The sequence below is a fragment of the Macrobrachium rosenbergii genome, chromosome 5 (genome assembly GCF_040412425.1).
Source record: "Macrobrachium rosenbergii isolate ZJJX-2024 chromosome 5, ASM4041242v1, whole genome shotgun sequence".
NCBI lineage: Eukaryota > Metazoa > Arthropoda > Malacostraca > Decapoda > Palaemonidae > Macrobrachium > Macrobrachium rosenbergii.
The window spans coordinates 6,095,252-6,110,178 of NC_089745.1; the positions used below are offsets into that span (position 1 = coordinate 6,095,252).

The window sequence follows — 14,927 nt, forward strand, 5'->3', positions numbered from 1 at the left end:
TGTATCTTCGAGAGCCTGCTTCTACTTCCTATACTTCCTATTCATTCCTGATTCATATGGCTTGAAGAAAGTACTTCTGCTTCACATGAAATTGAAAGACTACATTTCAAGGTTCTCACTGGTCTTCATGAGAACTTGGTTCCAGGGGTAGGTGCCTTGGGATGACTGAATGGGTATCTGCTTCCCTCCCTACCTGGATAACTAATTAACCATGGCTGCATCCTGGCCTAATCTGTTCTGCTCCTCTCCAAGAAAGACTTGCATCTGCCTGCTCAAAAAGCATTTGTCTGAACTTCAGAAGTGCCAATGATTCAAATATAGAGTTACAAAGATCATTAAACAGTTGTCCGTGGCAGGAATAAAACTTATGCGAGGTTCAATACCACTGAGTTATACAGGTAAAAAGGAAAGGACATTTGTTAGATGCCCTTGGACTTCTAGCCCCTTGTCACTGGGTGATGACTTCAACAAGGAATTAAGATCAACTTAACAGTGGGGACTCCTTCTGTACAGGAGGTTCTATTTGCCATTAAACAACAACCTTTTTACATTAGACATTTGAGCTTCTCTCTATCAAAACTGGCAATCAGGCCTTTGTAAACTAATAAGTTTGTTTTTGTATGACCACTGCAGGATTATACATTCAATATAAAGTAGCATACTTGACAAACATTAGGTGAAAATTAAGTGGAAAACTTTATTGAAACAGTAGTGAAACTACAAAAATATATTTACTCTTTGGAAATACGAGTTCCATAAAGAAGGTATCCTCCACCACCAGACATATTAACTTCAGGATGTGTTCGCTGAGGTAAGACTTGATAGTGACGCAACCATGTTTCACTTAGTCGTAAATTGGTGCAATTCTGTGATTTAACTTCAAAGTACAATTCCATCAATGGCTGTAAAATATAACCAAAATCAGAAGAGATGTAAAAATAGCAAAAGCAGTATACATATAAAAATGTCATTACAGTACTGTCCATGTAATGAAGTAAAATCACCTCATGCAGATTATCACCAAGTTCTCAAATGTATAATTTTCTTCCACTAGCACTGGGTATCTGCCACGACCTACAAAACGGATACTAGCCAGGGATACCACATCTATTGTGTGAACTGTGATAATCAAAGCTCAGAGTGTTTGATGGAAAATTAGAGAGATTTGCTAGTTATCCGATTTGTGGAGTTTGAGTCTCTTGAATTAGCTGCATAGTGTTTCCAGTAACGTTGTTTAAGTTACACATTACAAAGATCAACGAATTATCCATAACTATGAAAACATTATTGTACAATAATGAGTAATAAATACAGTGGAGAAACTCTTAGGAAAAAGTGCACTTGAAAACTGGCTGGATGATTGGCACCATTCAAACATAGCTACACAACAAAGCATATTTTATAAGCAGCAAATAGATTTTTCAGTCTAATTTTTTTTACCAAGAAATATGCTTTAATAACTGAATTTATATTTTTAAGGCCACCTACAAGAATTTAATGATTAAAAATGGTACAATAATAATTCAGAATAATCATTCTATAATTATCTATCCTAAAAAAATGTCTGAAACATGTAATAAAGTATCCAAACCGCAATAAACATGTACAATTCTTACCTCTTTGTATGGAGAGAATATTGCAAAAGGATTTCCAGGTTTCAGAAACTTGAGCAGCTGAGTAGTGACGTTAACTGGATGCTGGCGGCACGCTACTACCAACCCTTCAATACCTTCTTGCAAAACTGATAATGATACCTGGACATCTTCAATTTGTTTTCTAACAAACTGAAAAGACAAAAATGTTATTTTGAGTATGATGAAAAGACTTGCCAAGGTATTTAAAATTTTAACTGGCTTATGACTAAATTCAATTTCAATGAAATCTGAAGCCAAAATTTTCTGAAAATTAAATTATTCAAATTAATCCTGATTGCAGAGAGAAGCTGTAAAAGTGTTCTAAGCCTACCCTTCTTTTCAGCGAAAACATTAAAAAAGTTATTTACAATGCCATATACACCACCTTTACAATTACCATCATTTTTATACAAGGCTATATCATTAAGTTATCATTTGTTTTGCCATCAAAACTTTTATAGTAAATTTTCTTTCATTTTCCTTCAACACAAAATTCCTTAACATTACAATGATGTTTTACTCAGTTATTTCTTATATTCTGTTCTGGCTGGTAAAAAAAGAAATCTGAATGTTAAGTGTAAAGTACAAATTAATTTAGGTTATGAGCTGTGTGGAATTGGTGTTACGCTAAAAATATCCAAGTGCAGGCTATAATATAGATTCCTTGTTACTTAACAGACACACTGGTGGTGTGGCTTTTTGATACAGCAGGGCTAACGCAAGAAATGAACAATAAAGCCAAAAGTCAAAATGGAATTTCCAGAAACTTGACCCCCCAAAATTCAAAATTAGTATTTACAATTCTGTAAGCCATCAAGAAGGTGACGAACTACAATTCAATTTAAAGAGTAATATATGATATACAATTTAATGCAAGACGTTGAACTGACCATAACAAATGAAACTGCATTCAACAGAACACTGACCAATTTTACCACAATACACCTAATTAAGATTGTTAAAGTCAAGCAATAATAAAAGTATCAAAATTGAGGAGTAATAAAAGTAAAGAAGTATGATGAGAGTCTTAGGGACTTGGTCTCAGGGTAAATAGTATGTTCCTATGCAGACTGAAAAAGAACTTAATCCTTTACATGCAAATTTCTATGAATAAAAAGATCATTGAGAAAAAATACACGAATAAATTTGTCAACTGATTATGCAGAGCAGATTCCTTCATATAACAATGACATGACAAAATGTCCATGTAGTATCTCTTCTGAAATATCTGAACATAGAAATATATACTGTTGTTACTACAACATTCCACAACCAACAAATAACAACAAAACTTTAAAAAAGTAGAACTTAGAAGCTATAATAGATATGTGAACTGTCAATCAACTACTATGTGAAATCAATAGCAAACAGCTACAGGGTTTTGTCTTTAATTTGACATAACCTACAGGCAGGATGTGGTGAAATTAAAATTACCAGCAATAATACATAGGGTGTGAAATTTGCTGAAAGAATACTGTATAAGTGATAAAAATTATTTTAAAAAACAAGCTAAGCTAACTGAATACATTTTAAAAAGGAAACTATTGGTACAGTCTCTTCAATTTAGTCAGGACTACTTACTTAAGCTTTAAATCTATAAGTACATGGAAAACAAATATTTTCTTCCATGCAACTGCACCTTGGGACAAATATCATTTGGTCATCTGATCACCCAATTACACAGAAGGATTATTAAAATTTCACATCATCCAGTTGTCTACAAATATACAAACTAATATTCACCATCTTGGTACTAAGAATTACAACTGGAAATGTCCGTTGGTTAAGGATGTGATTACAAATATAAAAATACAAAGGATGCTGAATATAATAAACATTTTAAAATATCTATATTTACTGAATAATATTTTCTTTGCTACTTACAATTTTAGGCTTCCCAAGTTGAGCGTCTTTATCACTTGCTTCATTATTAATTTCATTTTCACCTACTTCCTTTGTACAATGCTCTTCCCTTGATAATGACTCCTCCTCTGAAAGAAGGTTCAATGCAATGAAATCACCATTTTTAAATAAAGTAATTTTTCATCACAAACCCATTACTTTTACCATAGTCTTATTCCTGCTTTTGTGAAAATCTCAGATATGACAATAGCACATACCAATGGCGGTCTCACTTCTTGTGGTGTCTGAACACCTGTGACAGAATAATTTTGGGGGGAGACAGACAATAAGAACTTTCGTTAGAAGTACACTAATGCATCTGTATTGAAAAAACTACCATTTTTTAAAAATGCACTTCCTTCTTCACAAACCAATTACTTTAGCTTAGAAACCCATCACTTTAACATAGCCTGAATAGTATAACTTAGGTGAGAGGAAAGCTGAACTGTTGACACCCAAAGAAAGAGCATAAGGGACCTGAAAGAAAAGAACCAGTGAGAGCTCCAGAAATGGAGAACATATAGCACCCACAGATCCAAGGAGTGACAGATGGTTAACAATTGTACAAAGAAAAAGAGAATAATAATTCAATAAAGTAAAATTATAAACAAGAAAAGACCTGAGAATAAGACAAAAGGAGACAAATTTCTTACTTATCAAAAAGCAAAATTATAGGTACCTACAGCATACAATGGGATACAGATAAGGCAAGGAGCAACAAAGGCTGTGGGTCAAGGCCTTATCAAGATAAAATACTAAAACAAAAATTACATAAAAAGCCCAACTTTGCCGATATAAGTCATAATATAAAAAAATGCATCAGAAGTTCTGTCAATCAAAAACAATAAAATTGTACGTACTATTATCTTGGTGTATTTCAGAACCATTCTCCACTGATGTGAACTCCTCTATATCAGGAACTTTTGTAAAATTAATAAAAGACATGACTTCCAGTTCAGGTACGGTAAAATTCATGAGGTCCACTGCTTCTCTGAAAAAGGAAAAAAAAAACCATGAAAAATTCTCAGAATTATCAAAAAGCAAGTTATTTGAAAGAAAAAGTCAGCAAGGTCATTAGCTATTTCTATTAAACATAACATTACCTACAAGTTTAAGCCTTTCATTACTTTTGACTGTATCTTATGAAACAAGAAATTTACATTTAGAATTACTGTTATATTGCCTAAAACACTTAAATATTTAAATCTCATTAAATATGACTCTCCATGTCTGCTATCGATGAAAATTACACATTTCAGTTGCCACAAATCAACCGCAAAAATATTTCAGCCATGGAAGCATCAACCTACCTCTGTGGATGATTACCATGGTAGACATGTACTAAATGACCACTTGTGCCCATTCTATGTAGCATGGCTGCAGATACCAAACCGGCTGTGCCAGACTCAAACACAGCAAAATTACCACCTGGCTGGATATTTGCATAACAGAGAAGTTGTGAAAGTGTGTCAACACGAAGATTCCTGGAAGGGAAAAGATTAACATGAAAAATCTTAATTTAAGACAGATTAAATCACTTTCAACTAATCTTGATAATTTGATGAGTTTTCCTATCCCACAAAGTTAAAACATCACAGAAAAATAAAGAGCCTCTTACCCAGAATCACTGGGACGAAGATTGTTCTGAATAAGGGGTAATGGTTATGAGGAAACTAAAAGTACTACTACACTGTTTAAATGTTACAATAATTGCAATGGTTGAAAAAGTCTTTGCTAACATACTGTAATTACAGCAATTATTTTGAGCTGGATATAAATCAGATTTTGGTAGCTGTTCTCTGATGCCCTGCATCCAATGACAACAACAGTTACATAATTAGTACTCTTTCTAATGTTTCTATCAAATTTTGAGTTCTATAACTAATTCATGGCATATCCAGCTGAAATTGGAATTGTGTACGATAAATCCTTAAGACTTACCATGCGCCAAAACTTTCTAAAATTACTTACGATATCTTAAGTGGATCTTGATGATAATACATTCTACTTAAGAGCCGTATGGAAGGTTTATGTATTGTAATAACTTCTGCATATTTTTTGTGCTTCTTGTTGATATATTTTTCTTGTGAATAAACAGTCTTTTCCTTGAATGTCGCACTATTTTCTGTTATGGTCTGCACAACCTGGAAAAGAAGTCAATCACAATGAAACTCATAAACAATTGAATTCTTCCATTCAAACAGGAAAATTTCCTCGCAATACAATATTTCAACCAGAAAAGATGCACCATTTTATGTCATTTATTGTTACATTCTATGACCTATATTTTTCAACAGTTTCACCTAAAGACTACTTCTGAATTTTAAGAATATTCTCAAAGGTTTGAGCTCTAAAACATATATAAAAAATGCTAACACAACTATGGATTAAGTTCCTAAAGGCATATGTATAATTACAAAGATTTATTAGTTACAAAATTTCTCTAGTACTTAAATCATTTTCCTTATTTCCTTATTTGTAAAAGAAATACTACCCTTGAAAGTTATACATCTACTGTAAATTTCTGTTGCTGAGTAGAAAATAGCACTTGTCAGATTTATATTGCACTGAAGATGCAATTTTTAGGTCACTAATTATTTGTTTTGTATTACTATTTAGAACATAAGACAATGCAATTTTTAGGTCACTAATTATTTGTTTTGTATTACTATTTAGAACATAAGACAGTCAAAAACTAAATGATACTATAAAAATGGTGACATGAAAAAACCAATATCAACAATAATTTGTTTCCTAAAAAACACTATTGTAGGGTGTTTTTTGGAGGTAAAATGGACTTTTCATTCAAACTGAGGAAAATGCAACCTAATGGCAAGCAAGTGATCACTATGCATGGAAAATGGCCAAATTTGGACAACTGATTGCAATTTAGCCATATTTTGGGGGTCAAACAGACTTTCAAGAATAGTTTCAACAAAGTTGCAAAAAATATGAAATAAAATAAAATTGCAACAAGCTAAAACTGAAACAAAGTTGTTACAACAAACTTTCCCAACAAAATTGGAACTTTGTTGCAACAGAATTGCAACAAAGTTACAACAAACTTTCAACAAAATTGCAACAAATGAGGAATACAGTTGCAACAAAATTGCAACATGGCAAAATTGCAAGTCACAATGACATTGCAACAAATTTGTTCAAATTACAAAGAATTTTGGGTTTTTATGTCAAGGAAACGTGGTAATTAATTAATAACTTTATACTTATTCTTATGAAAATACAAAGCCTCATTTTTTTATATAGGAGACTCACTCCAAGGTAGTCTTGTGAAACATGACTGATGTTTCACCTACACCACCCAAAAAAAATGACTCATGAACTACTTACATATGATGGCATATGAAGGAATGGCTGATGGGCCCTGTACTAGTGTAGTAAAAATTCCAATAACGAATTCTGACTCAAAAAAAAATCAGGGGAACCCTGTCTTTCCCTACAGTCAGGAAGATATAGGTAAGTAATATAGCTATCATAATTGTAAACAAACCCAAGGTGATAATGCTTTACACCTGGCAACCTCTTGCTGAAAGGAAGGCAGAGGAGTAAAATCTACTGATTGAAATCAGAAGACAGGATACTCTTTTGGGTAACTCACATGCATCAAGCACACTCTACCTCATACATAGCCTCAGCAGCTGTGGTCCTATCTGAGGAAGAGGAAGGAGGGAAAATTTCCCATCATTTGCCCATTCATCCTAGCCTTATGCTAATCCTTGTACCTATGGTAAGATGCTTTCTGTCCGTAAGGAACGTTAACAACATATACTGAGCAGTCACCTTAGGTCCTAAAGTGCCCAAAGGAAGAATATGTGCGGGTGACACCCCTTAGTCAGTAGCACCAGAACTCCAGCCTTCAATACTTGTGACACCCTTAGTTCCTCCTTAATAGAGAGTTGGCACAATGCCAATGACTTTGAGAGCTCTCACCTACACTGAAGTGTCATTCCCCTTGCTGAATAATCCTTACGCTACTTGATCGTTTCAAGAAGCCAAAAAGATAGTTTTCTTTGACCCCTTCTTGTCCCTGTTAATCTCCAAATATCCACAGAAAACATATCTACAGCAGCAGAGGCATCTAATCCTAACCTACCTCGTGCTCACTGAGAAAACAAATAAACTAATGGGTTTTTTTAATAATTCTCAAAGATATCATGAGATGCAGGTTTCTTGATCAATTTTACTTCTGTACAAAACAAGAATATGTACATCTGCCTTACTTGTTTTCCACTTAATCCTGACGATTTCAGCTGTATAATTTCTTCTGGTGTTAATTTCTGAGAACGACCATCATCACAAAGGTCTCTGTTATCTTCACCTCCACTTTTAACTGCAACAATAAAAATGAAGAACTCTCAAGACAATGAAAAATTTTGTAGTAACACTAAATAGGTTTCTGCCATGAAGTAAAGTACATGACTACAGTATATCATAAAGCAAATATTAAATGATCTAGTTACTGCTCTCAGAACCAAATATCATCTACACTAGCCTCAACGCAACGTAAGTACTCTTAAAAACAAATATTTGTCTATGTATGAGAACATATTTCTTCGTTTCTAAGAAAAAATAAAGGTCAAGCAATCATGCGAGACTAATGAACAGTTATTAACTTCCTACATTTTCAATGATTCAGCAGTGTTTCAAAGACTACAGACTCACCAATGTTCAGAGAACCCACATTATCCTCTATGATTTTTACATTGTAAAGTTTATTTGATACTCTCTCCATCCTAAAAGATGAACCATAGGGACACCCCACAGCACCATCTAGATTCAGGGTAAACTGTCCCTCTCCTCTTTTGCCAAAAGTATAGGTTCTGTAAAGAAATCACATACTGTATTTTGAATATTAACACTAGGGAAAGCAAGATGGTTCATTAAAGACAACATACTTACACACAGGCATATATATATATGCATTTAAAATATGGAATACATAATGTAAGACATAGGAAAGCATAAAAAATGGCCTTTTTCTTTAGTTTTGATCAATTATGTACTGCCAATTACAATTCTACTTTGTTAATAGAGAAATACTAACCTGCCTGCCCTAATTCGACAAGATTTTAAATAAGTACTCCTCTCCACTATTACATTGAGGTCCTCCTGTATTTTACTGGATAAAGGCATCTTCTGTGATTCTGAAAAGATTTAAGTGCAGTAATTTCAATCATACAATTACAAAACACATCATTTTGCTGTATTTCTAAAAAAAAAAAAAGGTAACACACCTCATTACCAGGTTTCCCTATATTTTATACTAAATAATGGTGATTATTGCCAATAAAAATACAAAATACATCAGAGAAAAATGACAAAAATTAGAAAAACATTGTAAGTTAAATTAATTTTTATACTACTATATACTGTATATATATACAGAACCATTCAGTAACTTGCGTCTGCCATTCCAGAAACACATTTTGACAACTGGGTAAAAATTAAAAGAACTGCATAAAAATAATGTGGAAACATGCAACTCTAGCTGTAAGACCTAGCTTAAGGCCCTCACATAGTTTCATACTCTAGATGTGTTTTCCTTATTAAGCCCAAAAATTTCCCTTTTCCAAACTGCAGGATATTCCATGGCTGCCCAAGTCTCTTTCTATCTGCAACTGCATTTCCCTAAATTTATTTTCTAATGAAAAAAATTTTATTTTCCTGGTGAGATTTCCTTTCGTAGGTCAGGAAAATTTTCCCTTTAAGGGAGAGGTGTTATGTGCCTTAATGCTCATCAAAAGGTTCTCCCTCTTATTTTAGCTTATTAATACAATGGCATTTTCTGTTTATAGAAAAAAATATAACCATGGCATGCTTACTAAAAATGTAAAAAGGAACATCCATATGGTTATAAGGAGAGAGCCATGCCCATCAATCCTTGCTCCTTGTCAATCTCCCCCTAGGGAAACCTGAAAATGGCATCTACAATAACTTCTCTACTTGAATTATCTGTCCTGTCCAAATCTCCTTTCAAATGACACCTTCAAATCTCACCTATGTCTTTCCTTAGATACACCTTAAAAAGGAAGGTGATGGGGATAAGATCCTCCTTACAATAATGAGCTGCCCAAAAAGCAGGAAATGCATGACTCCATTAACCTTTTTAACAGCCTGTTACAACAGTGTAAAGGCTGACAGTTCTGAGCCACAGAGCATCACATCTGAAATCTCAGGCCAGGAAAACTTGAAAGAAATTGTTGGGAAAAATAGGTCACTAGGCAGCTGAACCATCTAAGTCAATAATAAAATAATGGATCCAGATGATATGCTGTAATTTTCATCAGAAATTCTTTAATCCTCCACTACATCTGTTTATTTCCATCTGGAACTGTAACAAATATTGAGAGAGGTTATGTTATATCATTTTTTGGGATGTACCCTTGTATACACCACTGCTATATACTTTATAGTGCTCTATGTCAGGTTAGGTCATGGCCCAGCCATGTAAGGACCCAGAGCCTTAGGCTGGGTTAGGTTAGATTAGGATGCATCCCAGTATTTAACTCTGTGATTCTCGGCACTCTAGGTCATTACCTGACCAGGAAATGGCTTGGTGCCCAAGGTTAATTTAATTACCATAAGCTATATACTAGTGAGGAGAGCAGTATCCTGCGTATCATTTTACTGACTAATTTTCTTCATTTTAGATTTGTATTTCAATTCTTTGTTATAATATTAGACTGTAGTATTATGATATAAAGTTTTATTATAGTACTGATAAAATATACAAATGATATGTATGTAATTATTCAAATACTGAATTATGTAGCTTTCACTGGTGATTCATTTCAGTGTGATAACCTCTCAAACATGGGGCAAAGTAACGTCATTTTCATTATTCAGTACGAAAATCTTTATTACAAACTTTGACCATTTACTCTTGAACAAAAAGTTTGTCTGGAAAACAGCGTCAATAGCCTAGATGTTGTGACGCCAGTTTTAATAAACACAATTGTCTTGAAAAATCTCACAAGAAAAATAAACAACAGACTTGTCATTCTGTAGAAAATGTGAATTTGTTATCTCCATTAAAAGTTTCAGAGCTTTGATTTTTATGAACTGAATCTTCAATGGTCTTCTGTTTGCAAATTTTATCACATTTTCTTTGTTTACTCACACCAACCCTAGTGCTTGACAGATCTGTTTCCTCCTCTCTCATTTCCTCAGATCCATGATCATCTCTGACAAAACCTGAAGTAAAATAATGATCTACGGGAGGTTTTTCTATAGCTACATCACCATAATCACTGCTGTCACTGTCAGAACTATCTGATAGTTCAGGTCGACTGCAATCATTGTCATGCCCGAATAAAAGCCTCTGTACTACTTCATCATAGAACAGAATAGAGAATTTTGGTCACAGGCCAAGCGCTGGGACCTATAAGGTCATTCCGTGCTGAAACGGAAACTGAAAGTAAAAAGGCCTGAGAGGTGTAACAGGAGGAAAACCTCGCAGTTGCACTATGAAACAATAGTTAGGAGAGGGTGGAAAATAAGATGAAAGAAAGACAATATGAACAGGGGTCATCATCGAGAGAAACCCCCTCCCTATGCAACATTCTGATGGTTACGAAACGTCTATCCCTTGTCCTGAGATTATTCTGTAAGTTGGAAATCAAATGTTACCATTTGTCGCTAGAATATGGATAAAAGCTCCTAAAAATGACGAGGGAAACGCAATATCAGTACTGTAATCCTACAGTTTAGGGGTCCAAATTCACTGCTCCCTTGTGTGTGTTTGTTTAAGTTTTCTTTCCTTGTTTCAATTTCTTCTTTTGATAGATCTGCAAACAGAAGTCTGTTTGCCAAAAAATGTGCAGTTTATCTGCTTACAGAAGTAGAGATTTGTGATTTCCTCAAAATTCTCTGGGTCTGTATCCCCTAAGACACGTTTTTGTTTATTTACGTTCCCCCTGTATTCCCTTTTTTTTTTATAATCTCTGCTTCTGTACGCAGACAATCTGCTCATATTTTCATTTGCCATAATTCAATAAATATTTGATAAATCTGTGTGCTAATCTTGACTCTATGTAATGTAGTGAATTTGGACCCTTAGACTGAGGATTCCCCACAATATCTACTAAGAACAACGACTGAGGAGATCAGCCCCATGTCATGGACGAGACCTTTCGATGACTGAGGAGATCAGTCTCACGCAGCAAAAGGGTTAAAACCACATCAAAGACATTGGCCCATTCCAATAAGGATGAAATTTAACCAAACCTTCTCTTAACCTCCTTAGGTATTTCTAAGAGAGCTCCGCACAGACTATTACCTTGGAAATAGAGTTTTCCTATACTTTTAATGCTGCTGATGAACAAGGTGGTGTTATCTATTGTTGGTCAATTATTATTAACCTCACATCCATCCAACATGGTTGGGTACCCTTTAGGAATGCAGGGTTTTGGAAACGGGATAATGACTGGACCGCCATGTTGTTGTTATGGAATGGTTCCGCGCATGCGCAAGTCATCAGGGAGCCATATGTTCACGAGGGGATTGGCTAAGGAAACCTATTATAAATGGAACTATACTACCCTAATGTACCCCAACCTAATTTAACCTAACCTAACCTAGCAGGCCATGTTACTTAGTCAGGGGGCTCCACCCACCAGATGCCCCCGTGAAGGTAACCCCACTTTTTACCAAAAGCTCCCTTATACACTGCACATGCACAATAGCATTCCGAGATGGCCAGCGTACAACTTCTGAAGTTAGCTACAGGTTAATTACAGTTGACCGACAAAAATAACTTTATATTCTTGATAAGCAACCAAAATACTACATGAAAAATCAATTTCCAAAGTAATACCCCATGCAGAAGTATACCTTAGTTTACCAGACCACTGAGCTGATTAACAGCTCTCCTAGGGCTGGCCCCAAGGATTAAACTTATTTTACGTGGCTAAGAACCAATTGGTTACCTAGTAAAGGGACCTACAGCTTATTGTGGAATCCAAACCACATTATAACAAGAAATTAATTTCTATCACCAGAAATAAATTCCTATAATTCTTCACTGGCTCCTTGGAGAATCGAACGTAGGACCAGCAGAGTGCTAGCTGAGAATGATACCCACCCGTCCAATGAGGAACTACCCCATGCAGAGCTATTGCTTAATTCTACTCTTTCTCATCCTAAGGTGCTGTAACCTGACCTAGGTTAAGCAACAACTCGCAACTGAGCGCAATCTAATGGTGGTCGTCACAACAGCAAACTTTGGACGGAGAAGCAAGGCTTAAAAACTGATTTGCTTATTCTCGTGTATAAGCATTATGAATACGCCTACACTGATGACAGATATTTTAGGCTTAGGCCTAGATCTATTTTACTTGGGTAATTCTAAGTATTAACTCCACGCCTGTTTTAACCTTGGAAATTGGTTTTTTCTACACTTTTAGGGCTTCTGATACTGGCGGTGCATTTGTTTGTTGTCTGCCATATGGAATGTCCCTTCGCTGTGTTTAGTACTGGCCCGGGGGGGGGGGGGTACCCATACATTAACAAAGTATTGCACTTGCCGGACGGGATATGAACCGTTCGAAACAGACGTACCCGTGCTGTCTCATGAAGATCGCGTATGGAAACCCCTTGCTGGGTGGACTTCAGGGGTTAATTACAGGTTAATTACATTCATGCGACAAAAAATTAAGGTAAATCCATAATGTAAATCCATAATTAGCAACCAAAAAACTGTAGAAAAAGTCAAGTTAGAGAGGGAAATCGCCGCCAGGGAGCTACTACTTAGATCTAACTTTGGTAATTCTAAGCTGGCTGTCCGCGGTGAGCTAGACTGTGGCAATTGGCGTTTTGCTGTTATTTTACTTGCTTTACAAGAATTTAAAGTAATATTTTGTCGGCCGGTTGTAACCAAACTGTAATTGACCTTTGAAGACTACACGACTTGAATTACCATATGCAGGGTAGGTCTAAGCTGGCCTTCCGCGGCAAGCCCCCTCCATAGCTAATACGGCAAAACTGTAACCAGTAAACACTTCTAGGGTACGTTACGTTGGTATTTTTAGGGGTGTCTACTGGTTACAATTTTGCCGTATTAGCTATGGAGGGTGGGGAAGTTGCTGCGGAATGCCGGGTTAGACCTACCCAGCGTTAGGCAATTCAAGTGACGCGTAGTCTTCAAAGGTCAATGACAGCTTAGTTACAGCCGGCCGACAAAATATTACTTTAAATTCTTGTAAAGCAAGTAAAATAACATAGGAAAACGTCAATTGCCACAGTCTAGCTCACCGCGGACAGCCGGGTCAGAAATACCCTAACTTTACTTGAAACAAAGGCCTAGGCTACGCTGCTTAAAAATACGCAGTTAAGAAAGAATGTTTGCTACTTGGCACAGATTAAGGAGACAAAATGCTAGGCCTATGAAATGCACGAAAACGTGCTTGCGTGACACTGCCTTAGGCCTACCCTATAAGCTTACGTAGGCCTAATGTGTATTAAAAAATACAAAACGTAAGCTACGGTAATAGGCCTAAAAACACTAAAAGCATTGGCCTAAGCAGGATTTTAACAATTAATACATTATTATGGGTTATAACGTCACTAAACAAGTAAGCCAAATAAGATTAACCAATGACAATATACCAAAGATGAACAATACTTACTGTTTGTATTCACAGTACTTATAATTTGGCTTTTAAGCAAAGAAAACAAAATTTTCCTCGTGAATCCACGATTGTTTTTGACAGCCACACCAGGTTCAGCTTCAGGTCACTTCGAAGGTATTGCCTTTGCATCGGCACCTCCTCAATTCACCAGTCATTGTTCCTGAGCTCTTTTAGAGTTTTGTCACCTTGTCTTCCCCATTCTGTGTAGTATGTCTTAAATCTTTCTTCTGTAAATAAGAAGTTTCGTACTATATTTTTCTTACTTTCTTCATGTAGCTGCTGTAGCTCTCAAGCTTTAATTCTTTGTGTTACATACTCTAGCATCTGTAGTGGTCCATAGTATTTTCCTTGCTACAACGTTTTTTATTTTTGGTAGCCTTTTTTATCTGTTTCACAGATGTCCATCACTGAAGTAGTGTCTAGTTAGTATTGATGAAATGACAACTAATTTCCAATAGGTTTTCACATTAGTAATTTATTGCAGGTTTTTGCTATGACAAAGACAATTTTTAAAATCTGTTTTGTTCTGTCATTTTTCTGCTTTTGCCTTTTTGAAAATTTCTTTTATAATTATCCCTAGGGATTTCATAATTTAGGTCTCATATATACTTTTATACTTATTTCCAAACCATATCTCTTACACTGTGTAACCTTGTTAATTCAGCTTTTTACTGTGTATTCTTCGATATCTTCATTACTCAAGTCTGTTCTTGCCATATCTCATTCATCCATCTCAACAATCTTT

General features: G+C 35.3%; 1 protein-coding gene across 1 annotated transcript; it reads right to left on the reverse strand.

Moving 5' to 3' along the window:
* Positions 1-677: 677 nt before the first annotated feature.
* Trmt6 (tRNA methyltransferase 6 non-catalytic subunit) lies at positions 678-14,487 on the reverse strand. The gene is made up of 10 exons (XM_067103419.1): positions 14,180-14,487; positions 8,599-8,698; positions 8,217-8,374; positions 7,775-7,884; positions 5,508-5,680; positions 4,847-5,020; positions 4,397-4,527; positions 3,519-3,625; positions 1,617-1,784; positions 678-902 (listed from the first exon to the last, which is right to left on the reverse strand). The coding sequence occupies exons 2-10, from the start codon at positions 8,685-8,687 to the stop codon at positions 732-734; spliced, it is 1,281 nt and encodes a 426-aa protein (XP_066959520.1). The 5' UTR covers positions 8,688-8,698; positions 14,180-14,487; the 3' UTR covers positions 678-731.
* Positions 14,488-14,927: the final 440 nt, after the last annotated feature.

Excerpts from the sequence above, each read along its gene's own strand:
- Trmt6 (XM_067103419.1), bottom strand. The coding sequence starts at position 8,687 with ATGCCTTTATCCAGTAAAATACAGGAGGACCTCAATGTAATAGTGGAG. Across the intron at positions 7,885-8,216 it reads TGTGGGTTCTCTGAACATTG|TTAAAAGTGGAGGTGAAGAT; the intron begins GTGAGTCTGTAG and ends TTATTGTTGCAG. Across the intron at positions 1,785-3,518 it reads AACTTGGGAAGCCTAAAATT|TTTGTTAGAAAACAAATTGA; the intron begins GTAAGTAGCAAA and ends TTGTCTTTTCAG.